The 27,142-nt window shown below is 37.8% G+C and overlaps 1 protein-coding gene across 2 annotated transcripts; it reads right to left on the bottom strand.

Annotated features, from left to right (window-relative positions):
- Positions 1 to 474: 474 nt before the first annotated feature.
- Positions 475 to 24,769, bottom strand: LOC113358856 (sodium/hydrogen exchanger 7-like). 2 transcript variants are annotated; one of them, XM_026602579.1, is made up of 20 exons: positions 24,653 to 24,769; positions 6,390 to 6,440; positions 6,062 to 6,153; positions 5,860 to 5,937; positions 5,630 to 5,787; positions 5,199 to 5,316; positions 4,922 to 4,974; positions 4,774 to 4,839; positions 4,479 to 4,523; positions 4,311 to 4,366; positions 3,752 to 3,936; positions 3,622 to 3,669; positions 3,393 to 3,500; positions 2,997 to 3,228; positions 2,580 to 2,882; positions 2,259 to 2,488; positions 1,929 to 2,147; positions 1,342 to 1,813; positions 975 to 1,207; positions 475 to 801 (listed from the first exon to the last, which is right to left on the bottom strand). In XM_026602579.1, exons 1-20 carry the CDS (start codon positions 24,747 to 24,749, stop codon positions 715 to 717), a joined length of 2,931 nt encoding a protein of 976 aa, XP_026458364.1. In that variant the 5' UTR covers positions 24,750 to 24,769; the 3' UTR covers positions 475 to 714. The 2 variants fall into 2 exon arrangements, with proteins under 2 accessions (XP_026458364.1, XP_026458365.1); XM_026602580.1 differs by having other exon boundaries at positions 975 to 1,204.
- Positions 24,770 to 27,142: the final 2,373 nt, after the last annotated feature.

Raw genomic sequence — 27,142 nt, 5'->3', positions numbered from 1 at the left:
TCAATGGGAAGAATGCTGTTTGTGAAAGGAAGGATGCAGTCATATGCATGTGCGTGGTCACTTTTCACTGTGCAAAATTACCCAAGAGAGCATAGAGAGAGACGGAGTGATCAGGTTTGGTCCATGAGGACCATGACCATGCACTGATAAAACTAACTAGGAAAACCATTTGATGCATCACCAACTTGTGAGCTACGCTCCAATACTGGTACGGCTAAAATTAAAAATATGAAGAAAAAAAATGGATGGGATTGGCAGAAAGTTGTGTAATTGCTGAGACCCAACATCCGTGTTCTCGGGGCGAAGACATCACAACCAGAAAGGAAGGCACATCGGAGCACAGTGATTGATCCCCAATAGAAGAAAAAAAAAAAGAGCTAAATTAAGTTTATTATTAGAGATGTTTTTATTTTGTTTCTTCAAAAAAAAAAAAACACACACAAAAGGAACTAAAGTAGCAGAAATATAACGATCTACATGTACGAGGATGGAAATGGTAGGTGTTAAAACAAAAGCCTGCTTGGGGAATCGATTCTCTCGATGAGTTCGTCTTCTTTAACGGATTCATCACTTGAGATATCACTCCATCACTCTAGTTAGTGTTTCCACTGACAGTTTTCATCTGATCCTTCGCAAGCTTTTAGCGTGAAGCTAGTTTTCCTCACATCATTAGACCCTGCAGATCGGACAGACACAAGTCGCCTAGCCTGTACGTTAGATGGACCCGTTGGATATGAATGACTGTGCAGTTTTTTTCTCTGAGGAATCTTGATACTTCTTTCTATAGCTGCTACCCGGATTCTAATTTAGAGAAATAAGCAAACAGTTAGATGAAGAACTTGAACCACAACTGCAAAAGAAGTATAGTAACAACGTGCGCCATCCATGTATACAATTTACTGGTATAAGCGTGTATGAGGATCCTGCATCTAGAGAACAAGATTTTGCAAATAAATGGCTCTGAGGTAGGTTACCTTGTGTTGGCGTCGTTTGTGTTTGAACAAGTCTTCCGGCCAACTCACTAGACCGCTGTGCTCTCTATTTAAGCATCTAGGGGATTGGGCTGCAGCAGGGTTCCACAAAGATTTTCTCCTTCGTGGTTGAGTGTCAGCCTCAACTGTTGCCATGTCAAGTATAATCACCCTAGCTCTAGTTTCAACCTGATATGAGGTTCTTTGATGAAGGAAAATTGCATCCTTGGAACCTGCTGTAATCAACCCAATATGTCTCTATTGTCACAATGATGCGCATATATCATATAAAAAAACAGAAAGCCCATAATGGTCCAATATGTTTGTTGATATGTTCTTGAACTTCGGATACAGGGTAGTTCTTGCTTACCTGATGTCTCCAAACTGAGAAAGCTTAAATCGCCATATGAGGGCAACAGCACCCCTGGAGACACCAGCATTTCCTCTGGATCAGTTACGGATTTAATAATTCCTTCCAATAGAAATCCAATGGAGTGAGGGGCTATTTCTATAATTTCCTCGCTTATGTATACATTCATATCAGACCTTTCCACAACAAGGGATCTCAACTCATGCATAGCCATTTTTTCAAAAATTTGTGGTAGAAGGATTTTGGCAATGGCTAAGACACTTTCCTTCCACAAGATATCTTCTGCAGCAGGATCTGATAGGAGCAAGGAGCGTATCGTTTCACTTTCAATAAAGAAACCGGATATAACAGAATCTGTGATGACATTGCAGATGTAGGGCTTTCCGTTTAGTACTTCATATAAGCCTAAAGTACTTCCGTGTGAGAATGTTGGATGCAAAGAATGTTTGTTTCTAAAATTCTTACTCCCCCACTGCAATAAAACAGTTTACAAAAAACTAAGTCAGATTTGCTATAGTCATCGGCAAACTCAGAAGAGAAACTAATTTACAAAAAAAAAACTGAAACTTCATTTGAAATAGAATTACCTTCACAACTCCATTTGAAACAAGCCATATTCCATTTGGTTCAGTACCCTCTTCACAAAGTGAAACTCCATGTGGCTTTGTCATTTCTTTTGTAGATATTTCAAGATGCACGCGTGCAATAGAAGGAAGTTCTCTCAACAAAGGATGTAATCTTAGCATATCATTTGACTTTGGCATCTTTGCTACAGGAGGGTTCCTTAAAGCTTTCTTCAAGTCAGTCTGGCAAGTATATCAAAATAATGTTTGGAGTACGAATTGAAAAGACATATTTGTATATAAATGGGAGTAAGGTAGTAGTACTATAACTGCAAGTATCTTGACTCAACTTACCTGCACAGAATCGTGAAGATGAATCATCTCTTTCTCATCTAATATCCCTACTTTTTCAAGATTTTGAACATACTCACCCAAATGTTTTAGCACTGCATAAGTTAATTGTCTCGTTTTTACAACATGCAAAACCTGAGGGTAAGTATAGCGGACGTCTTCCAAAAATTTCCTTGCTTCGTCTCCTTCTGATTCACTTTCATTGATCACAAGAGAAGCAATTTCACTGTCGCCTAAAAAAAAGGAGCAGACGTTTACGAGAAAGCAATCAATTAAGGGAGAATCCAGTCTACTATGAAATTTTGAAATTTTATGCCAGGTTACCGATAAAGTCATGCAGTTGCCTCCTTGCAATCCTATGAGCACGGAGAAACGCAGCACATATGCAACATGCTAACTCTAACCGGTCCGCCGTAAAATAACTCGCCAGCTTCCGTGGACAGATGCTCATCTGGAGCAATCTATAGTAACTTGGAGAGTGAACATGGGACCTTAAGCCCTTCCAGTCACATAGAGAATCATGACTGACAAAATCCATTGCCTCATCTACTGAACCAATTAAGATAGTTGCAGTATGCTGAGCTACTCTCCCCTCTTCTAGCATCCCCCAATATGCAGCTTGGACTCCTGGAATGAAAATAGAAGTCATAGAAAAGCCCAAGCTGACTTCAGGTTTTCGACTGAAGCCAAAATTGAGAAAAAAAAAGATGATTCTTGTAGAACAAAGATTGACGGACTAACCATTTAAGAGGCGTACTCTTGTGTCCTCTATATTCATAGCATCGATGTTGATCTCATTCTGAGATTGAGTGTGAGGGTGCACCTGGTCTTCTTCCAGGTTATTCAAACAAGCAAGATATTTTTGCACTGTGGGCCATTCAGAAGGTCCTAGTTCTTCATCATCTCCAAGATCACCAAATGCTTCCAGTGCCTTATTCATCATTTCGTACCTTGTGTAATCCAAGATCCGTTTCTGATACCACACAGAGATACTAGTTGAATTAGTACCAGCGGTAATCCAGATAATGGAAGTTACAACTAATGTATGTTTAATGCCTAGCAGACATCGCTAAACTTAGTCTCTACATTGTAATGCACATAATTCTCAAAACGAGGCAAAGACAGATGTAATATCACCTTTGCAGCCGATAGCTTATCCATACCAAGGGAACGTAAAAGAAATTGTGTTGTTGATCCGTTCACAATGAGCGTCATGAATACAATCCCACCGGTAAAGAAAAGAAACTGTGTAGTAAAATGGTTTAGTTACTATATTTGAAAGAAGTGTATATAAACAATCACTTATCAGACAAACAATCGGATCATAAATATAAAACAGGAAAAACCATGCGCTGGAATGATATACCAGAGTTCCTGTTTCATGATTGACAAAGGTTGAACTGTCGCTTGCACGCTGAAATCATCAGAAAAATTAGTCTAATAAGTAAAGTAGTGTGTGACATTGAATTACATAAAGTTGGCCGGAAATAACTTACCTTCACTGATAATGACATAGACAACGCGACAGCACCTCTTAAGCCTGACCAAACAAGAACAATTGCTTCTTTCCACTGCAGGCCATACCCAAAGTAGCGCAAAAATGGATACAAGGTGCCAACAACAATAACGCGGGACAATTGGACGAAAACATAAAGAAGAATCAAGTAACCCCATGAAGTTTCTGAACAGGCAAAAAAAAAACAATCAGAATAATAAAGCATCGAGGAAAAATTTGATGTGTGTTCATGTTTGAGGCGGGCGCGACAATCCTTTAACAGTGTGACATGTGTCGTGTGTATTTAGTCATTCATAAACAATCTGTTCTATAGTAGGTTTAAGAATTTTAGGGCAGTGCATATAATTGGTGCCTAACAGATTATGCTTACAAATGACTAACCACATCGGAAATATAGCAAATTCATATTATACTGGAAAAATTACGGTGAGATACACTCATTCACGGTTAGAAACTATGATCTTGAGAAAATCATTAGGTTGTCAAATCAAAAAAGAATGATATATATACATGGTGGGAAAAGTTTGAAGGTAGTTTACCATGCTTAAAGGTATAGTTCTCACTGTGAATAACAGATTCAGCTATAACCACTCCACTGCAAATACAAGAAAAGCATGCTTAAAACTTTACTTTAAAAGAAAGGTTCTGAGCTATATATACAGTGCATTATGTAGTACATGAATTTAAAAAAAAAAAAAAGATCGCACCTTAAGATGAAAATGAGGGTGTTGGCAATGTAGGCAACCATTTCCCTGAAAAAAAAGTTACAATTTCGAAACTGTAGAAATCATGTCATAGAGAAACCAGGAAAAATAAATACATTTGTCACGTCACATACAAGCTTTGAAAATTCTTCTTTGAAAGCAATGGAAGACTAAGATAGCAAAGCATTCAATGGTCATGAACATATCTTAGTGTTTTTTGTATACATTCGGTCCAAGACGTATAAATTGATACGGATGCATTTCTTTCATCAGGGATACGCAGGTAAAAGAAACATACCAAAAATGATGCAAACTCTGTTGGCTGTCACCCTTAAAAGCTGTCCTAGCAACTGCAGAATAAAACCTGCCGCAGATTTGAACTCCATGAGAACATTCTCTAGTACAATTGAGTACCTTGCGAATTTTGTGTCGACAAATAAACTTACATCCCTAGAATCACCACAGTCAAGACACCCGACACGCCAGCGCCCTCTTGAGCCTAGCATACAGAAACACAATGTGCAATGTAAAACCATACCAAAGTTATACTTCCTCTAGAAATCATTAAAATAACTATTGGTAGCCTAAATTGATTATGTACCTATTTCTAAGGAAAATAGGTCATGCAATCGCTTAGAATCGGTAATCTTTTTACTAATGGAACAATAAGCGAAATCTAAGTAGTGGAAAAAAATCTCAAATTCCACAGGAAGAGAATCTTACAGTGAAGTAAGCAAGGTAGCTCACAGCAAGTGTCAGCGAAATCTCTATAACAGTGTCGTTGAATATAAATCCCAACCACAAAACAGATGCCACTCCAAAAGCAAGGCCAATACCTACACTGGACAAAAGGATTGTAACCAACAATTCAGTCCACTCAATTATTCACCAAAGGGGGTAGTGTACATAAGCTCCTACTGAAACTTGTGTTACATATTTTACTATATCTCCAGTACTGAAGTTCTCCCCTAGGACCATACGATAAAACAACTGATACACAACAATTGTTGTCCTGCCAATGGAAACAAGAACTTTTGAGAAGCCAAAAGTGTACATGGAAATTCGAAAATCAAAATGCACCATACACATCTAAACGAATCATGAGCATGCATTTGAGTAACGTACTACTGACAAGTGACAACTAAGATACATACCCATCGTTGATCAATGATTCTCCTTCGATTATTGTCTTCAGTTTTTTGTTCGTACCAAGCTCTTTCAACAAAGCCATAACAGCTACAGTATCAGTAGCACTAAGAATCCCCGCCAGCAACAAGTATGTCTTCCAACTCCAATTGTATGGAAAAGCAAACTACAACATTTGTATGGTAAATATTAATGCCAATATTCCTTGACTCAACAAGTTTATAGTTTGCACACTTACCTTCATCGCAGATCCAAGACAAACAGTCGAAAGCAGAACACCTGGACCAGCAAGAATAAGCATTTGACCTATACATCTCTGCAAGGGGTAAAATAGTACCGTAAGTGGATTTTGGCTTTTTCTTTACGCACTTCCTACAACTTAAAGCACTACAGAGGTAATAATAGGGCCTTGACTTGTAAGAAAACTGTTAAAGACGAACCTTGATTTGGTGTACTTCCATCAAGAAAGAGCTCTCAAAGAGAAGTGCAGGAAGAAAAACAGCAAAGATAAGGTCTGGACTAATACTTGCCCCTGTTTGTTAAAAATAAAACCATTGAACCTCGTTACAAAAATATTTAGGAGGAAAAATATCCATATTACTCTATTTTCATGTGAGGCATATCCTTGGTCACCAGCCACAGAGACTTGACTGTCCCAGTATATGAGAATACAAGAGAAATGCAGACTAGTGTCTCTACTCTCTATGCAAATATGGAAGCTTCAAAGAATAAACTACACATGTAATCCCATGAAATATAAGAACTTACAAAGGCGAATACCCTCCCCAAGTTTTCCAAGTCCATGGTTCGAACCGAATTCTGCACATAAAATTAGTAATCAAATACAAATGAAGGCGAGGTTACCGAGGTAGGTATGTGCACCACGGTCCCTTAAGAATATCACAAAGGGTTCATTTTTCCATTTAGCACCTGAAGCATGTAAATCTGTAGAAGCTCAACTTTGGCATTCATTACAAGTATCATTATGATACTGCATGTGCCTTTCACACATTTCATCAAACAGGCTATATGCATCACAAAAAAAAAACAGCTGGAAGTGAACAAGGTGAACTACTGGTTGAAATCGTTTAGGATGATTTCAGGCGAACAACAACAAAAAGAAGAGGTTGAAGCAAGTTAAGCGAGTTGTATTGGAGGGAAAGTAACTACAACATATTTGTTGGAAAAAATTGGGTTTCACAAAGGATGAATGAATCAGAGAAGAAAGTGTTGCACTCCAAAACTTTCAAGGCTTGTATAAATTTCTTTTAGACAAATATTTCTACCCTCCCAATAACAATTGGCGATTACAACAGGTATGCGAAATATTGCCTTCAGGATACAATGAAAGCCCTGCAACGAAAACTGAATTCAAGGTTTGTACCCCTTGATTCAATCAAGAACACACAAAGAGATTTCTGATTTCTGATGATGTTTTTTGAAACAGAGAAAACAGATTGATTTTTCTTATATGTTTAAACGAAACTGGGAGAAGCTATTTATAAAGGGTTTTGCACCTGTTGGGAATAGGTTTTTATTCGCCAACAGGTTTCTATTCACGAAACGTCGGGTTCCTTCATCAACAGACATCAATGGTGTCTTTTGGATTCGAAATTTTCGAACAGGCTTTTATCGGCCAAATAAAACCTGTCAGGTCGACCACAGCCTGGGGGGGCGATGCCCCCCAGGACCCCCCTTTGGTAAGCGGTGTTGAAAATATTCCAACATTCTCCCCCTATTTTCAAAAACCATAAAACAAAGTTAAAACTTTTAAATCAGAGTGACTGCATCACCGAAGTGACTGCCTACGTACCCGAGTGGGATCAAGCCAACGTAGTTCAAGCACAATTGAGACTAAGCATCATCGTTGAAATCAACACATAAATGATAGGTATCTTTTGGATTTGAACCTTCACTTAGTGTAAGAAACTCAAAGCCTTATCGAGGTTCTATGGTGAAACCAGTCTTGAACCAAGTACCCCTTATGATAAAACCGGAGTCTCCACACATATTGATTTCATAAAATCATGTGTTCTGTAGCCAAGCACGTTAATGGCCATGTGCTTATATCCTTGTTCATGAGTCTTCTTTAGAGAACGGTCTTCTTCTCTTAGGAAACGGCCTTATTTCCATACTCATATAGGTAAGTCTCGAAGGTGTTTCTGCGATACACCTTTTACTAATCATAGACTCATTAAGGATTTACATCCATCCTATTTTCTTGCAGAAACCAACACTAATAAGAAATGGGAAGTTTTTATATTAGTGCTCCATAATCTACTTCCATAACTTGTTGGTACCACATTGAACCTTGTTTATCCTTTTCAAAACATAGGTTGGGTTTCTGCTATGGGAGATCAAACTTCCTTCACAGACCTTAGTCCCATTTCTTTCCTTTTTATTGAAACCACTGAACTTGGTAGACTTTTCGTAAATGGGTCTGCCAAATTCCTCTTTGATTCAATAAAGTTAACCGTAACTACTCCCCTCTTGAGTAGTTGCCTAACCATGTAGTGTCTAAGACTTGCATGTCTAGACTTTCCATTATAAGTCTTATTAGAGACATTATAGATTGTAGCTTGATTATCACAATTAATCAAGACCGCCGGAGTTGGCTTCTTCCAAAAAGGAATCTCCATAAGTAGGTTTCTAAGCCAATCTGCCTCCTTACATGCATCAGTTAAAGCTATCAATTCTGACAACATTGTTGAATCAGAAATACAAGTCTGCTTCTTGGAACTCCAAGACACAGCAGCACCCCCTAATGTAAAAATCCATCCCGAAGTTGACTTGGAATTTGATTCTACATTGTTCCAGTTAGCATCGCTGTACCCCTCTAGTGCAGCGGGATAGCCTTGGTAATGCAAACCAAAATTTATTGTTCCTTTCAAGTAAGCCATAACTCTTGAAACTGCTTTCCAGTGTTCATATCCTGGATTACTTGAGAAACGACATAATATTCCCACGGCTTGGGCTATGTCCGGTCTTGTGCAATGCATAGCGTACATAAGACTCCCAATAACACTAGAATACTCAAGTTGAGCATGAGTACGGCCGGCTTGGGTATGTCCGGTCGACCACAGCCTGGGGGGGCGATGCCCCCCAGGACCCCCCTTTGGTAAGCGGTGTTGAAAATATTCCAACATTCTCCCCCTATTTTCAAAAACCATAAAACAAAGTTAAAACTTTTAAATCAGAGTGACTGCATCACCGAAGTGACTGCCTACGTACCCGAGTGGGATCAAGCCAACGTAGTTCAAGCACAATTGAGACTAAGCATCATCGTTGAAATCAACACATAAATGATAGGTATCTTTTGGATTTGAACCTTCACTTAGTGTAAGAAACTCAAAGCCTTATCGAGGTTCTATGGTGAAACCAGTCTTGAACCAAGTACCCCTTATGATAAAACCGGAGTCTCCACACATATTGATTTCATAAAATCATGTGTTCTGTAGCCAAGCACGTTAATGGCCATGTGCTTATATCCTTGTTCATGAGTCTTCTTTAGAGAACGGTCTTCTTCTCTTAGGAAACGGCCTTATTTCCATACTCATATAGGTAAGTCTCGAAGGTGTTTCTGCGATACACCTTTTACTAATCATAGACTCATTAAGGATTTACATCCATCCTATTTTCTTGCAGAAACCAGCACTAATAAGAAATGGGAAGTTTTTATATTAGTGCTCCATAATCTACTTCCATAACTTGTTGGTACCACATTGAACCTTGTTTATCCTTTTCAAAACATAGGTTGGGTTTCTGCTATGGGAGATCAAACTTCCTTCACAGACCTTAGTCCCATTTCTTTCCTTTTTATTGAAACCACTGAACTTGGTAGACTTTTCGTAAATGGGTCTGCCAAATTCCTCTTTGATTCAATAAAGTTAACCGTAACTACTCCCCTCTTGAGTAGTTGCCTAACCATGTAGTGTCTAAGACTTGCATGTCTAGACTTTCCATTATAAGTCTTATTAGAGACATTATAGATTGTAGCTTGATTATCACAATTAATCAAGACCGCCGGAGTTGGCTTCTTCCAAAAAGGAATCTCCATAAGTAGGTTTCTAAGCCAATCTGCCTCCTTACATGCATCAGTTAAAGCTATCAATTCTGACAACATTGTTGAATCAGAAATACAAGTCTGCTTCTTGGAACTCCAAGACACAGCAGCACCCCCTAATGTAAAAATCCATCCCGAAGTTGACTTGGAATTTGATTCTACATTGTTCCAGTTAGCATCGCTGTACCCCTCTAGTGCAGCGGGATAGCCTTGGTAATGCAAACCAAAATTTATTGTTCCTTTCAAGTAAGCCATAACTCTTGAAACTGCTTTCCAGTGTTCATATCCTGGATTACTTGAGAAACGACATAATATTCCCACGGCTTGGGCTATGTCCGGTCTTGTGCAATGCATAGCGTACATAAGACTCCCAATAACACTAGAATACTCAAGTTGAGCATGAGTACGGCCGGCTTGGGTATGTCCGGTCGACCACAGCCTGGGGGGGCGATGCCCCCCAGGACCCCCCTTTGGTAAGCGGTGTTGAAAATATTCCAACATTCTCCCCCTATTTTCAAAAACCATAAAACAAAGTTAAAACTTTTAAATCAGAGTGACTGCATCACCGAAGTGACTGCCTACGTACCCGAGTGGGATCAAGCCAACGTAGTTCAAGCACAATTGAGACTAAGCATCATCGTTGAAATCAACACATAAATGATAGGTATCTTTTGGATTTGAACCTTCACTTAGTGTAAGAAACTCAAAGCCTTATCGAGGTTCTATGGTGAAACCAGTCTTGAACCAAGTACCCCTTATGATAAAACCGGAGTCTCCACACATATTGATTTCATAAAATCATGTGTTCTGTAGCCAAGCACGTTAATGGCCATGTGCTTATATCCTTGTTCATGAGTCTTCTTTAGAGAACGGTCTTCTTCTCTTAGGAAACGGCCTTATTTCCATACTCATATAGGTAAGTCTCGAAGGTGTTTCTGCGATACACCTTTTACTAATCATAGACTCATTAAGGATTTACATCCATCCTATTTTCTTGCAGAAACCAGCACTAATAAGAAATGGGAAGTTTTTATATTAGTGCTCCATAATCTACTTCCATAACTTGTTGGTACCACATTGAACCTTGTTTATCCTTTTCAAAACATAGGTTGGGTTTCTGCTATGGGAGATCAAACTTCCTTCACAGACCTTAGTCCCATTTCTTTCCTTTTTATTGAAACCACTGAACTTGGTAGACTTTTCGTAAATGGGTCTGCCAAATTCCTCTTTGATTCAATAAAGTTAACCGTAACTACTCCCCTCTTGAGTAGTTGCCTAACCATGTAGTGTCTAAGACTTGCATGTCTAGACTTTCCATTATAAGTCTTATTAGAGACATTATAGATTGTAGCTTGATTATCACAATTAATCAAGACCGCCGGAGTTGGCTTCTTCCAAAAAGGAATCTCCATAAGTAGGTTTCTAAGCCAATCTGCCTCCTTACATGCATCAGTTAAAGCTATCAATTCTGACAACATTGTTGAATCAGAAATACAAGTCTGCTTCTTGGAACTCCAAGACACAGCAGCACCCCCTAATGTAAAAATCCATCCCGAAGTTGACTTGGAATTTGATTCTACATTGTTCCAGTTAGCATCGCTGTACCCCTCTAGTGCAGCGGGATAGCCTTGGTAATGCAAACCAAAATTTATTGTTCCTTTCAAGTAAGCCATAACTCTTGAAACTGCTTTCCAGTGTTCATATCCTGGATTACTTGAGAAACGACATAATATTCCCACGGCTTGGGCTATGTCCGGTCTTGTGCAATGCATAGCGTACATAAGACTCCCAATAACACTAGAATACTCAAGTTGAGCATGAGTACGGCCGGCTTGGGTATGTCCGGTCGACCACAGCCTGGGGGGGCGATGCCCCCCAGGACCCCCCTTTGGTAAGCGGTGTTGAAAATATTCCAACATTCTCCCCCTATTTTCAAAAACCATAAAACAAAGTTAAAACTTTTAAATCAGAGTGACTGCATCACCGAAGTGACTGCCTACGTACCCGAGTGGGATCAAGCCAACGTAGTTCAAGCACAATTGAGACTAAGCATCATCGTTGAAATCAACACATAAATGATAGGTATCTTTTGGATTTGAACCTTCACTTAGTGTAAGAAACTCAAAGCCTTATCGAGGTTCTATGGTGAAACCAGTCTTGAACCAAGTACCCCTTATGATAAAACCGGAGTCTCCACACATATTGATTTCATAAAATCATGTGTTCTGTAGCCAAGCACGTTAATGGCCATGTGCTTATATCCTTGTTCATGAGTCTTCTTTAGAGAACGGTCTTCTTCTCTTAGGAAACGGCCTTATTTCCATACTCATATAGGTAAGTCTCGAAGGTGTTTCTGCGATACACCTTTTACTAATCATAGACTCATTAAGGATTTACATCCATCCTATTTTCTTGCAGAAACCAGCACTAATAAGAAATGGGAAGTTTTTATATTAGTGCTCCATAATCTACTTCCATAACTTGTTGGTACCACATTGAACCTTGTTTATCCTTTTCAAAACATAGGTTGGGTTTCTGCTATGGGAGATCAAACTTCCTTCACAGACCTTAGTCCCATTTCTTTCCTTTTTATTGAAACCACTGAACTTGGTAGACTTTTCGTAAATGGGTCTGCCAAATTCCTCTTTGATTCAATAAAGTTAACCGTAACTACTCCCCCTTGAGTAGTTGCCTAACCATGTAGTGTCTAAGACTTGCATGTCTAGACTTTCCATTATAAGTCTTATTAGAGACATTATAGATTGTAGCTTGATTATCACAATTAATCAAGACCGCCGGAGTTGGCTTCTTCCAAAAAGGAATCTCCATAAGTAGGTTTCTAAGCCAATCTGCCTCCTTACATGCATCAGTTAAAGCTATCAATTCTGACAACATTGTTGAATCAGAAATACAAGTCTGCTTCTTGGAACTCCAAGACACAGCAGCACCCCCTAATGTAAAAATCCATCCCGAAGTTGACTTGGAATTTGATTCTACATTGTTCCAGTTAGCATCGCTGTACCCCTCTAGTGCAGCGGGATAGCCTTGGTAATGCAAACCAAAATTTATTGTTCCTTTCAAGTAAGCCATAACTCTTGAAACTGCTTTCCAGTGTTCATATCCTGGATTACTTGAGAAACGACATAATATTCCCACGGCTTGGGCTATGTCCGGTCTTGTGCAATGCATAGCGTACATAAGACTCCCAATAACACTAGAATACTCAAGTTGAGCATGAGTACGGCCGGCTTGGGTATGTCCGGTCGACCACAGCCTGGGGGGGCGATGCCCCCCAGGACCCCCCTTTGGTAAGCGGTGTTGAAAATATTCCAACATTCTCCCCCTATTTTCAAAAACCATAAAACAAAGTTAAAACTTTTAAATCAGAGTGACTGCATCACCGAAGTGACTGCCTACGTACCCGAGTGGGATCAAGCCAACGTAGTTCAAGCACAATTGAGACTAAGCATCATCGTTGAAATCAACACATAAATGATAGGTATCTTTTGGATTTGAACCTTCACTTAGTGTAAGAAACTCAAAGCCTTATCGAGGTTCTATGGTGAAACCAGTCTTGAACCAAGTACCCCTTATGATAAAACCGGAGTCTCCACACATATTGATTTCATAAAATCATGTGTTCTGTAGCCAAGCACGTTAATGGCCATGTGCTTATATCCTTGTTCATGAGTCTTCTTTAGAGAACGGTCTTCTTCTCTTAGGAAACGGCCTTATTTCCATACTCATATAGGTAAGTCTCGAAGGTGTTTCTGCGATACACCTTTTACTAATCATAGACTCATTAAGGATTTACATCCATCCTATTTTCTTGCAGAAACCAGCACTAATAAGAAATGGGAAGTTTTTATATTAGTGCTCCATAATCTACTTCCATAACTTGTTGGTACCACATTGAACCTTGTTTATCCTTTTCAAAACATAGGTTGGGTTTCTGCTATGGGAGATCAAACTTCCTTCACAGACCTTAGTCCCATTTCTTTCCTTTTTATTGAAACCACTGAACTTGGTAGACTTTTCGTAAATGGGTCTGCCAAATTCCTCTTTGATTCAATAAAGTTAACCGTAACTACTCCCCTCTTGAGTAGTTGCCTAACCATGTAGTGTCTAAGACTTGCATGTCTAGACTTTCCATTATAAGTCTTATTAGAGACATTATAGATTGTAGCTTGATTATCACAATTAATCAAGACCGCCGGAGTTGGCTTCTTCCAAAAAGGAATCTCCATAAGTAGGTTTCTAAGCCAATCTGCCTCCTTACATGCATCAGTTAAAGCTATCAATTCTGACAACATTGTTGAATCAGAAATACAAGTCTGCTTCTTGGAACTCCAAGACACAGCAGCACCCCCTAATGTAAAAATCCATCCCGAAGTTGACTTGGAATTTGATTCTACATTGTTCCAGTTAGCATCGCTGTACCCCTCTAGTGCAGCGGGATAGCCTTGGTAATGCAAACCAAAATTTATTGTCCTTTCAAGTAAGCCATAACTCTTGAAACTGCTTTCCAGTGTTCATATCCTGGATTACTTGAGAAACGACATAATATTCCCACGGCTTGGGCTATGTCCGGTCTTGTGCAATGCATAGCGTACATAAGACTCCCAATAACACTAGAATACTCAAGTTGAGCATGAGTACGGCCGGCTTGGGTATGTCCGGTCGACCACAGCCTGGGGGGGCGATGCCCCCCAGGACCCCCCTTTGGTAAGCGGTGTTGAAAATATTCCAACATTCTCCCCCTATTTTCAAAAACCATAAAACAAAGTTAAAACTTTTAAATCAGAGTGACTGCATCACCGAAGTGACTGCCTACGTACCCGAGTGGGATCAAGCCAACGTAGTTCAAGCACAATTGAGACTAAGCATCATCGTTGAAATCAACACATAAATGATAGGTATCTTTTGGATTTGAACCTTCACTTAGTGTAAGAAACTCAAAGCCTTATCGAGGTTCTATGGTGAAACCAGTCTTGAACCAAGTACCCCTTATGATAAAACCGGAGTCTCCACACATATTGATTTCATAAAATCATGTGTTCTGTAGCCAAGCACGTTAATGGCCATGTGCTTATATCCTTGTTCATGAGTCTTCTTTAGAGAACGGTCTTCTTCTCTTAGGAAACGGCCTTATTTCCATACTCATATAGGTAAGTCTCGAAGGTGTTTCTGCGATACACCTTTTACTAATCATAGACTCATTAAGGATTTACATCCATCCTATTTTCTTGCAGAAACCAGCACTAATAAGAAATGGGAAGTTTTTATATTAGTGCTCCATAATCTACTTCCATAACTTGTTGGTACCACATTGAACCTTGTTTATCCTTTTCAAAACATAGGTTGGGTTTCTGCTATGGGAGATCAAACTTCCTTCACAGACCTTAGTCCCATTTCTTTCCTTTTTATTGAAACCACTGAACTTGGTAGACTTTTCGTAAATGGGTCTGCCAAATTCCTCTTTGATTCAATAAAGTTAACCGTAACTACTCCCCTCTTGAGTAGTTGCCTAACCATGTAGTGTCTAAGACTTGCATGTCTAGACTTTCCATTATAAGTCTTATTAGAGACATTATAGATTGTAGCTTGATTATCACAATTAATCAAGACCGCCGGAGTTGGCTTCTTCCAAAAAGGAATCTCCATAAGTAGGTTTCTAAGCCAATCTGCCTCCTTACATGCATCAGTTAAAGCTATCAATTCTGACAACATTGTTGAATCAGAAATACAAGTCTGCTTCTTGGAACTCCAAGACACAGCAGCACCCCCTAATGTAAAAATCCATCCGAAGTTGACTTGGAATTTGATTCTACATTGTTCCAGTTAGCATCGCTGTACCCCTCTAGTGCAGCGGGATAGCCTTGGTAATGCAAACCAAAATTTATTGTTCCTTTCAAGTAAGCCATAACTCTTGAAACTGCTTTCCAGTGTTCATATCCTGGATTACTTGAGAAACGACATAATATTCCCACGGCTTGGGCTATGTCCGGTCTTGTGCAATGCATAGCGTACATAAGACTCCCAATAACACTAGAATACTCAAGTTGAGCATGAGTACGGCCGGCTTGGGTATGTCCGGTCGACCACAGCCTGGGGGGCGATGCCCCCCAGGACCCCCCTTTGGTAAGCGGTGTTGAAAATATTCCAACATTCTCCCCCTATTTTCAAAAACCATAAAACAAAGTTAAAACTTTTAAATCAGAGTGACTGCATCACCGAAGTGACTGCCTACGTACCCGAGTGGGATCAAGCCAACGTAGTTCAAGCACAATTGAGACTAAGCATCATCGTTGAAATCAACACATAAATGATAGGTATCTTTTGGATTTGAACCTTCACTTAGTGTAAGAAACTCAAAGCCTTATCGAGGTTCTATGGTGAAACCAGTCTTGAACCAAGTACCCCTTATGATAAAACCGGAGTCTCCACACATATTGATTTCATAAAATCATGTGTTCTGTAGCCAAGCACGTTAATGGCCATGTGCTTATATCCTTGTTCATGAGTCTTCTTTAGAGAACGGTCTTCTTCTCTTAGGAAACGGCCTTATTTCCATACTCATATAGGTAAGTCTCGAAGGTGTTTCTGCGATACACCTTTTACTAATCATAGACTCATTAAGGATTTACATCCATCCTATTTTCTTGCAGAAACCAGCACTAATAAGAAATGGGAAGTTTTTATATTAGTGCTCCATAATCTACTTCCATAACTTGTTGGTACCACATTGAACCTTGTTTATCCTTTTCAAAACATAGGTTGGGTTTCTGCTATGGGAGATCAAACTTCCTTCACAGACCTTAGTCCCATTTCTTTCCTTTTTATTGAAACCACTGAACTTGGTAGACTTTTCGTAAATGGGTCTGCCAAATTCCTCTTTGATTCAATAAAGTTAACCGTAACTACTCCCCTCTTGAGTAGTTGCCTAACCATGTAGTGTCTAAGACTTGCATGTCTAGACTTTCCATTATAAGTCTTATTAGAGACATTATAGATTGTAGCTTGATTATCACAATTAATCAAGACCGCCGGAGTTGGCTTCTTCCAAAAAGGAATCTCCATAAGTAGGTTTCTAAGCCAATCTGCCTCCTTACATGCATCAGTTAAAGCTATCAATTCTGACAACATTGTTGAATCAGAAATACAAGTCTGCTTCTTGGAACTCCAAGACACAGCAGCACCCCCTAATGTAAAAATCCATCCCGAAGTTGACTTGGAATTTGATTCTACATTGTTCCAGTTAGCATCGCTGTACCCCTCTAGTGCAGCGGGATAGCCTTGGTAATGCAAACCAAAATTTATTGTTCCTTTCAAGTAAGCCATAACTCTTGAAACTGCTTTCCAGTGTTCATATCCTGGATTACTTGAGAAACGACATAATATTCCCACGGCTTGGGCTATGTCCGGTCTTGTGCAATGCATAGCGTACATAAGACTCCCAATAACACTAGAATACTCAAGTTGAGCATGAGTACGGCCGGCTTGGGTATGTCCGGTCGACCACAGCCTGGGGGGGCGATGCCCCCCAGGACCCCCCTTTGGTAAGCGGTGTTGAAAATATTCCAACATTCTCCCCCTATTTTCAAAAACCATAAAACAAAGTTAAAACTTTTAAATCAGAGTGACTGCATCACCGAAGTGACTGCCTACGTACCCGAGTGGGATCAAGCCAACGTAGTTCAAGCACAATTGAGACTAAGCATCATCGTTGAAATCAACACATAAATGATAGGTATCTTTTGGATTTGAACCTTCACTTAGTGTAAGAAACTCAAAGCCTTATCGAGGTTCTATGGTGAAACCAGTCTTGAACCAAGTACCCCTTATGATAAAACCGGAGTCTCCACACATATTGATTTCATAAAATCATGTGTTCTGTAGCCAAGCACGTTAATGGCCATGTGCTTATATCCTTGTTCATGAGTCTTCTTTAGAGAACGGTCTTCTTCTCTTAGGAAACGGCCTTATTTCCATACTCATATAGGTAAGTCTCGAAGGTGTTTCTGCGATACACCTTTTACTAATCATAGACTCATTAAGGATTTACATCCATCCTATTTTCTTGCAGAAACCAGCACTAATAAGAAATGGGAAGTTTTTATATTAGTGCTCCATAATCTACTTCCATAACTTGTTGGTACCACATTGAACCTTGTTTATCCTTTTCAAAACATAGGTTGGGTTTCTGCTATGGGAGATCAAACTTCCTTCACAGACCTTAGTCCCATTTCTTTCCTTTTTATTGAAACCACTGAACTTGGTAGACTTTTCGTAAATGGGTCTGCCAAATTCCTCTTTGATTCAATAAAGTTAACCGTAACTACTCCCCTCTTGAGTAGTTGCCTAACCATGTAGTGTCTAAGACTTGCATGTCTAGACTTTCCATTATAAGTCTTATTAGAGACATTATAGATTGTAGCTTGATTATCACAATTAATCAAGACCGCCGGAGTTGGCTTCTTCCAAAAAGGAATCTCCATAAGTAGGTTTCTAAGCCAATCTGCCTCCTTACATGCATCAGTTAAAGCTATCAATTCTGACAACATTGTTGAATCAGAAATACAAGTCTGCTTCTTGGAACTCCAAGACACAGCAGCACCCCCTAATGTAAAAATCCATCCCGAAGTTGACTTGGAATTTGATTCTACATTGTTCCAGTTAGCATCGCTGTACCCCTCTAGTGCAGCGGGATAGCCTTGGTAATGCAAACCAAAATTTATTGTTCCTTTCAAGTAAGCCATAACTCTTGAAACTGCTTTCCAGTGTTCATATCCTGGATTACTTGAGAAACGATAATATTCCCACGGCTTGGGCTATGTCCGGTCTTGTGCAATGCATAGCGTACATAAGACTCCCAATAACACTAGAATACTCAAGTTGAGCATGAGTACGGCCGGCTTGGGTATGTCCGGTCGACCACAGCCTGGGGGGGCGATGCCCCCCAGGACCCCCCTTTGGTAAGCGGTGTTGAAAATATTCCAACATTCTCCCCCTATTTTCAAAAACCATAAAACAAAGTTAAAACTTTTAAATCAGAGTGACTGCATCACCGAAGTGACTGCCTACGTACCCGAGTGGGATCAAGCCAACGTAGTTCAAGCACAATTGAGACTAAGCATCATCGTTGAAATCAACACATAAATGATAGGTATCTTTTGGATTTGAACCTTCACTTAGTGTAAGAAACTCAAAGCCTTATCGAGGTTCTATGGTGAAACCAGTCTTGAACCAAGTACCCCTTATGATAAAACCGGAGTCTCCACACATATTGATTTCATAAAATCATGTGTTCTGTAGCCAAGCACGTTAATGGCCATGTGCTTATATCCTTGTTCATGAGTCTTCTTTAGAGAACGGTCTTCTTCTCTTAGGAAACGGCCTTATTTCCATACTCATATAGGTAAGTCTCGAAGGTGTTTCTGCGATACACCTTTTACTAATCATAGACTCATTAAGGATTTACATCCATCCTATTTTCTTGCAGAAACCAGCACTAATAAGAAATGGGAAGTTTTTATATTAGTGCTCCATAATCTACTTCCATAACTTGTTGGTACCACATTGAACCTTGTTTATCCTTTTCAAAACATAGGTTGGGTTTCTGCTATGGGAGATCAAACTTCCTTCACAGACCTTAGTCCCATTTCTTTCCTTTTTATTGAAACCACTGAACTTGGTAGACTTTTCGTAAATGGGTCTGCCAAATTCCTCTTTGATTCAATAAAGTTAACCGTAACTACTCCCCTCTTGAGTAGTTGCCTAACCATGTAGTGTCTAAGACTTGCATGCTAGACTTTCCATTATAAGTCTTATTAGAGACATTATAGATTGTAGCTTGATTATCACAATTAATCAAGACCGCCGGAGTTGGCTTCTTCCAAAAAGGAATCTCCATAAGTAGGTTTCTAAGCCAATCTGCCTCCTTACATGCATCAGTTAAAGCTATCAATTTGACAACATTGTTGAATCAGAAATACAAGTCTGCTTCTTGGAACTCCAAGACACAGCAGCACCCCCTAATGTAAAAATCCATCCCGAAGTTGACTTGGAATTTGATTCTACATTGTTCCAGTTAGCATCGCTGTACCCCTCTAGTGCAGCGGGATAGCCTTGGTAATGCAAACCAAAATTTATTGTTCCTTTCAAGTAAGCCATAACTCTTGAAACTGCTTTCCAGTGTTCATATCCTGGATTACTTGAGAAACGACATAATATTCCCACGGCTTGGGCTATGTCCGGTCTTGTGCAATGCATAGCGTACATAAGACTCCCAATAACACTAGAATACTCAAGTTGAGCATGAGTACGGCCGGCTTGGGTATGTCCGGTCGACCACAGCCTGGGGGGGCGATGCCCCCCAGGACCCCCCTTTGGTAAGCGGTGTTGAAAATATTCCAACAATATTTGCGGTGTGTGATGCCATTTTGATTGTGACGGTGGTGGTAGTAGTTTTGGTTTTACATGCTGGATAAAGGAAAAAGCCTGACTCGGTCTGACTCAAATCTTAAAGATACTGCACAGATTTTTATAAGCTTGGTTGTGTTTTGTGCTGTAAAGGTGAGGGCATTTTGGACCATTTAGGCTGAATTGGAATTTACTATGGTGAGGGGCTGGTTTTTTTCTTATTTTGCATCCTCACTTAATAACCTTTTCAATGCTCCTAATGGGATACCGGATTCTACGTGCGGATGCCTAATCTCATATAGGACAAACAAAAAGTACTGTGTTATATGGGGTTTGGTACTTTCCCATGGAATCCGGCACCCCAAATAGCAATGTTCAACCTTTTTTCAATGTGAGAGTGGCAATTTCACACCATTCATTTATTATTATGAGAGAATAAAAATAAACTACCAGCACGAAAACAAAATTATTTATCGAACAGTTTTTGTTAGAATATGGGCATCTAACTCAAAAACAATTGGCAATGAATAGAGAGGCTAAATGTGGGATTAATAGTCTCAACACGCCTCCTCACGTGTAGTATCATTGGGTCTAACACGTGGAAAATAAATTGGGTGACGCGGAGCAAATGTGCGGTCAAATGACTCGACATAAATAGCCTGCTCTGATACCATGTTAGGATATGAGCATCCAACTTAGAACCAATTGGCAATGAGTGGAGAGTAAATTATTATCATGATCCTAGAAATTATGAGTTTTACTCTCTTATCCAAGTTATCTGATAAAATTTATAAATTATTCGAGTGGCCCAAGAATGTTATAGGAAATAGTTTTATCAAAATAAACGGTGTGCATATTGTCTGCACATAAAATCGGTGTACATATTGCCTGCACACTATAAAATATCCTGGCTAAATTGAGGCCTATGACAATTAATTTGGTCATACGACTACGAGAAAAAAAAGATAATTAAAAGGTAAAAAGAGTAACCACTTATCCAATTATTTTTAAAAATGGCTAATTTACCCCTTGATTAATTAGCGTTAATCGGGTGATTAATTTGATGTTTAATCAAATTAAATTAAAAAATAATTAATCTTTATTCTTCATCAAAATATTAAAAAAAATTCGAAAAAACTTGCCCAAAATAGGTGGATGTTCGTGCTCACATAAACCGATTGTAAGAATCAGTTTATAATACTTAGAAAATAGACCGATTGTAAAATATATGAGTTTTTCTATGATTTTTTTCGCCAGAATCGGTTTATGTTAATGCCCGCATAAGCTGATTGTTAATCTATGCATTTTTTCGATTTTTTTCCTCATAATTTCTTCATCAGATGTCGGAATGACCTCATTTTTTCGCGTTCAATTCAAAATTTCATGCTCTATAATATAAAGATAAAAATTTCAAGATTTGTGTCGAAATTCAAACATGGTTAATGAATCAACATCAACCACAAATCGGTTTATTTAGGTGTACCATATCTAGCGGTTTTGGGGAACATCAATAACAATCAGTTTATGTGGACCCTTAAATAATCCGATTGTGGGAATAATAGTTAAGAAATCAAAGGTTGTATAATCGGGTTATGTTGATATACATGTAATCCGAATCTAACCAAAAAAACACACAGAAAAACGGTTATCTCTTCTATACCAGGATCGGCTATGTGGACATTCGCACAGAACGATTCTGGTTAAATGTTCTCCAACCAGAATACACATTCGGTATAATCGGTCTTTGTGGGCATGAATAAAATCCGTCTTTCTAAATAAAATCGGTTCATAAATACATTGATGTAAACCGATTCTAATAAGCCTAAAACACTTTGATTTCAAAAAAATCAAACTTCAGTTATTGCATGTTGCTAGAACCTAACTTATGGGATTGAGTTACAAGAAAAGTACTTGATTCGTATTAGAGGAGAATAAGAGAAGAAGATTCGGTTGGAGATGGAGATAGAAATGAATTTGATTTAAATTTTTAGTTTTATGATTTTGATTTAAGTTTTTAGTTTTATGATTTTGATTTTAGTTTTAGTTTTTAGTTTTTTTTAATTATTAGGATTTAATGGGGATATATTTGTAGTATTAGTATTTGATAGAGGATAAATTGATAGTTTCATCTCTTAGTAATCTTTTTTATCATGTAGTTGTAAGCCCAAATTAATTGGAGTAGACCCCAATTTAGCCTGTAAAAATATGAAAAAAAATAAAACAAAAATATATACAAAATTAAAAAATTTGAAAAATAAAAATTTGCTAGTTGTATTTACACTCGTTCCGTAGGTCTTTCAAAAGATTTTCAAATATATAAAATTTATGAAATTCTTATGTATGCTTTGTGAGACAAGTTATGTATCCTTAAAAGATATTATTTTTTTTTTCTTTTTTTAAGACAAAGTTAAATGATATAATTTATATTCATCTTTATATATTCTTACACATAAGGTTATTTTTGTCTTTAAAATCTTTTATTTGATAATATTGTCGAACGTAATTATCCAAATGACCCTCCTTTTCTAAGGGTCATTTAAACAAAATAGTTTAATTTTTTCTTAGATGAATTTTTAAACAAAGGTCATTTGAGTAAAAGAGAGTAAGAGGAGGGACAACCACCTAATTCCCACTTTCCAATAGACCAGAGAGAACAATCAGGGGCGGTGCCAAAAAATCTCCAATGCGAAGGCAAATATTCTTGACGGTTGGCTAAAGAGTTTGACTATTGGTAAAAGGTAATAAATAGGCAAGGATTGGAAGAAATATGCTTACACTACAAAATAAGGGGCTTTTAGGGATCGTTGTTTTCTCAAAACTGTCTCTGTGGGCAACTTGGGACGGTCATATACTGGAGGTCCCAATTGGTACTAGGGCTGCCATTAAATGAAAAGAAAAGACGAACAACCAAATAGCACTAGTGATAGTGGTATAGGGGACGACAGTCAAACCGCCGGCACCACCTTTTTAGGATGGCCTTAGGCCTTTGGGGGCGCTCTTCAGCCATCCCAAGAGTTCTCTTGTAATGTAGTGTTAAAAAATGGGCCTCAGAGCTAGACCGGCAGGATAGAAAGTTCCCTACCCTTGTCGTGGGTTGGTCTTGCTCCATATGAGAATTGTTTTCAGCAGTCTATACATAACTCCGTCACTGACTAAATTTCACCTCTATATTGCCATATTAATTAAACCATATTACTTCAAATCCCTTGGAACCTTGAAATGATCACGAAAGGTTTCAAAACCATTGCATTATGACGATCATCCTCTCAAGAAAATCATCCACTTATTCAAGGCTTTTCTTAAATATAGCCCACACATTTGTTAACCATAACCTAAAAAGTTTAAGTTCAAATGAAAATCCAAAAGTTACAATGAAAAACCAAACAAGTTTTAGTTTTCTACTAACAATTGAACTTAAATCTCCTTTTTACTCAAAATCAAAATAAACCCTAACTATTTTTTATTAATCATACTGAAAATTGATTATGATTGTTCTTTTAGTATTCTCACAAATTGAACAATTATATACAAACCCGAATTCTTACTTTTTCCCGAAAACAAAATAAATTGTAATTCTTTTAATTTTTTCTAAAATATTTTTTTCTTAATCACGATTACGTTAAAATTAATCGGTGTGTATATTGTAATTGTTCTCTTAAAAAAAGCTCCACATCAACATCAATCGAAATGAAATAAACTAAGATTTTGTTCTTTTCCTATAACCATTCTCTAGGACTCCATAAATATAATCCATAAAAAAAAAAAAAAAAACTCTAAGATGATGTTTTTTTTCTTCTCAATCATGATTACATTGAGATTGATTGAGGGTATTGATAATTCTTCAAAAAACATCAATTATGTCAAATATCTTAGTTAAATTTGATTATATAATTAGCTTCTTTTTGTTGTTGTTGATTTAAGGATTTAATGATTGTCTTATTATTTTGAGCTATATATAATAACTATATAAAATTTTGTGGGCTAGGTTGAATGATTATAAAGTTGTGTTTGGTTAGCTTAAACATTTATTTAAAACGGTTTACGGTTAATAAATGTGTGGCCTATATTTAAGAAAAACCTATTGTTTATCAGTTTTATTTTCTCTTTCTTTTAATTCGATCTATATTTTTTAGGCACATATTTTGTTTGTGCTGATATCTTTATTCGATCAGGGTAAGAGAGTGATACTTTTATGTATTTTTCTTTAAGACAACAGAGTAGTAAAATTTAGGAATGACATATCTTTCAAACTATTCCACCTATATTTATAAATTTTGTGGTCAAAAATATTATTTATTGGATCGAAAGCATTTCAAAACACCTATATAACGATTATAAACATAATTATAAAACTACATGTGTTTCTTACGCTAAAAGGTGGTTTTAGAGGTATTGTCTTAATTCAATGAAATGTCACAATTTCTAGAAACCAAATCTTATAATTATAACTAGCTCAACTTTTGAGAGACGGACGAGCATGTATGTATATTTGATGCCCAAACTATACAATTCCTGCAATAAATAAAAATCGGAGAAGAATGATTACCTAGTGATCCAAGACCAACTCCAATGAAAAGCAAAGCAACTGTATAAGGTAGTTTACTTCCACGACATAAATGTCTTGAACCTATTCCCAACACCATGCAAAGTCCAAAGAATAGAATCGCACTTGTAGGACAAGAGCTGCTTCCTCCTGGCTTTTTGTTACATCAGATGCAACCGACACATCTGAGACAACAGACATCTTCACAATTCCAAGATAAAGAACTCTATCTAGGAGCATGAAAATCAAGTAGTGATGTTGGAGAGGAACGAAAGAAATATATATACAGCTAGCTAGAGAGGAGTTGTTGAAGCCTCATATATATATAACCGAGGATCACAACAAACCCTACGTGTTTAATGAAGTGAAAATGATCACTTGACGATGCCAAAAGTATTTCGTTTGATATAGTAAAACAAATGATTCGCCATTGCTCTTTACAGTACTGATGATGGTGCATTAAAATAACAAAGCTAATAGAAAGCAGAACATTTTTTTTCTATATGTGCCAAATGAAGTTAATTATATATTCAAATGAAAAGAAGATACCACAAAAAGACAGGTAACTTCAAGCAAGTTTTAAATAAAGAAAATCAACAATTCCTTGAGCGACTTTAGGTGTTAGTTTTTAGTTTTCTCTTTATGTCATGTAGCCATTCAGATGTTTAATTTCCTATTGCTAATGGCATATGATCTGCCGTTTTGTTTTTTTTATTATATGAATTTGGAGGGATCTTCAGTATAATTAAAACTCTAACAATTTGTGTAATTGCTGGGATCAATATTGTGATATCATCAAAGAAACTTTATATGGCGTGGCTCCACTCATATAAGATCAGTGGATTCCATTTATAAAATATAACTACAGTTTGATGGGCTGATTGTACTCATATAAGATCAATCATATCGGTTCTATATGTTAATCCCACGTACGATATTTAGTGGACATCTTCCTGTTTTGTTCACATTTTCGAAATATAGTTTTTTTTTTAAAGCAATTTATGAAATATCGTGTGTGTGTTAGTATTATTTTTTTAAGACTATAATAATATAATAATCTGGGTTAATCAGAGGTTATTTGTAGTGCAAAGTAAATTAGGTCCATCATCTATCAGACTAGTCACCAGTATCTTTATATAATCATAATAAGCTGAAAAAGAACGTTAGCCAATTTTAGTGCTACCAAAATTAGGTGGATCAGCAGTCACACCTACCTTATATACTTGAAGAAAAAACAATACTGATTAACCCAGATTGTGGCCTACTAATTTTGATTGCTAGTTTTTGAACTAATCACTGATATAAGTGGATCAGAAAAAACAATATGACATAACGGAGATTGCTGCGATGTGATTACGATAATCACTCGCCGCCTACAAAAAGTACGAACTAAGATTATAAAAACATGAGTAAGTGAAATGCTGTCGTTACTCCCATTTTCTAGACAAAAAGCCAGCCTTTGATTATTTTTTTTTTAATAATTCCTTCCAAAAAGAAAAAATATCATTTTCAAATTTAAAAATTGTTCATCGTGAACAATGACGTGATACTATGATAATATTGCCCGTAAGATTTTGGGAGAGAGCGGGATTTTCTAATTATGTTGTGATGGCACATCTGTGACACAAAATTTGAGCGTGGTGCATAAGTTGGCACAGACGCAAAGTTTGTGTATTGTTTTGTGCCAAGTTAATTGGCATATTTTGAACAGTACGAAAATGGAATTGTGCACCATCAAGATCTGGTTATAGCGTTAGGATGCACCAATACAAATATCAGCTGATCTTATGGGGCATACCATATTCTCTCGAATGTTTTATTTGATGCTCTCGTGTACTGAGTGTGCTTACTTGCCCACCCGACCACTTTACTATATCCTTCTTTGACATGTACGCTAGCTAGTTGGTTTTCGTCTAGCTAACTAGTTTGAAAGCCGTGTTATGCACCGTAATTGTTGGAATTTCTTTCACTGTTAGTTTATGTCCATTGAGACAGGGTTTCGTCCCGCATCCGTCCCTATAAGAGTTCTAATAGGCTATTATACAATTACTAACCAATTAGATTTTATGCACGTGCTACGTCCGGGCAGCTCCTCAAACCAAGTACATGCTGTGAATAATAAAATTATGCACACTTAATTGAACAAATAGTGTAGCTGTTTTTAAAAACTCATAAAACCATTGTTGCATAACTTAACAAAAACTAATAAAGTACCAAAACCATAATAAAGTCATTGTTGCATAATTTAACAAAAACCAAAAAAGTACCCAATCCATAATAAAGGTGTGTTTGATTTCAAGGACCATTCTGGCATGTTTTTCCGCGTCTTCTAATTCTGCCAATGCCTCCTCATCCTCCAAATTTTCATTGTCACCATGCTGGCAGTTTCCGGCAAGTTCTCCCTTTCCAGTCTCTGCGGCATATATTCATCCTTTGGACCATTCTGGCCTGGTTTTTCCGCGGCTTCTAATTCTGCCAATGCCGCCTCATCTT

Source organism: Papaver somniferum, chromosome 3, assembly GCF_003573695.1.
Source record: "Papaver somniferum cultivar HN1 chromosome 3, ASM357369v1, whole genome shotgun sequence".
NCBI classification, from domain to species: domain Eukaryota; kingdom Viridiplantae; phylum Streptophyta; class Magnoliopsida; order Ranunculales; family Papaveraceae; genus Papaver; species Papaver somniferum.
The sequence above is the reverse complement of the archived record's forward strand: the minus strand, read 5'-3'. Positions and strand labels throughout refer to the sequence as shown.

Excerpts from the sequence above, each read along its gene's own strand:
- LOC113358856 (XM_026602579.1), bottom strand. The coding sequence starts at position 24,749 with ATGGTGTTGGGAATAGGTTCAAGACATTTATGTCGTGGAAGTAAACTA. Across the intron at positions 3,501-3,621 it reads ATCATGAAACAGGAACTCTG|TTTCTTTTCTTTACCGGTGG; the intron begins GTATATCATTCC and ends TTTACTACACAG. Across the intron at positions 2,148-2,258 it reads ATCTTCACGATTCTGTGCAG|ACTGACTTGAAGAAAGCTTT; the intron begins GTAAGTTGAGTC and ends TATACTTGCCAG.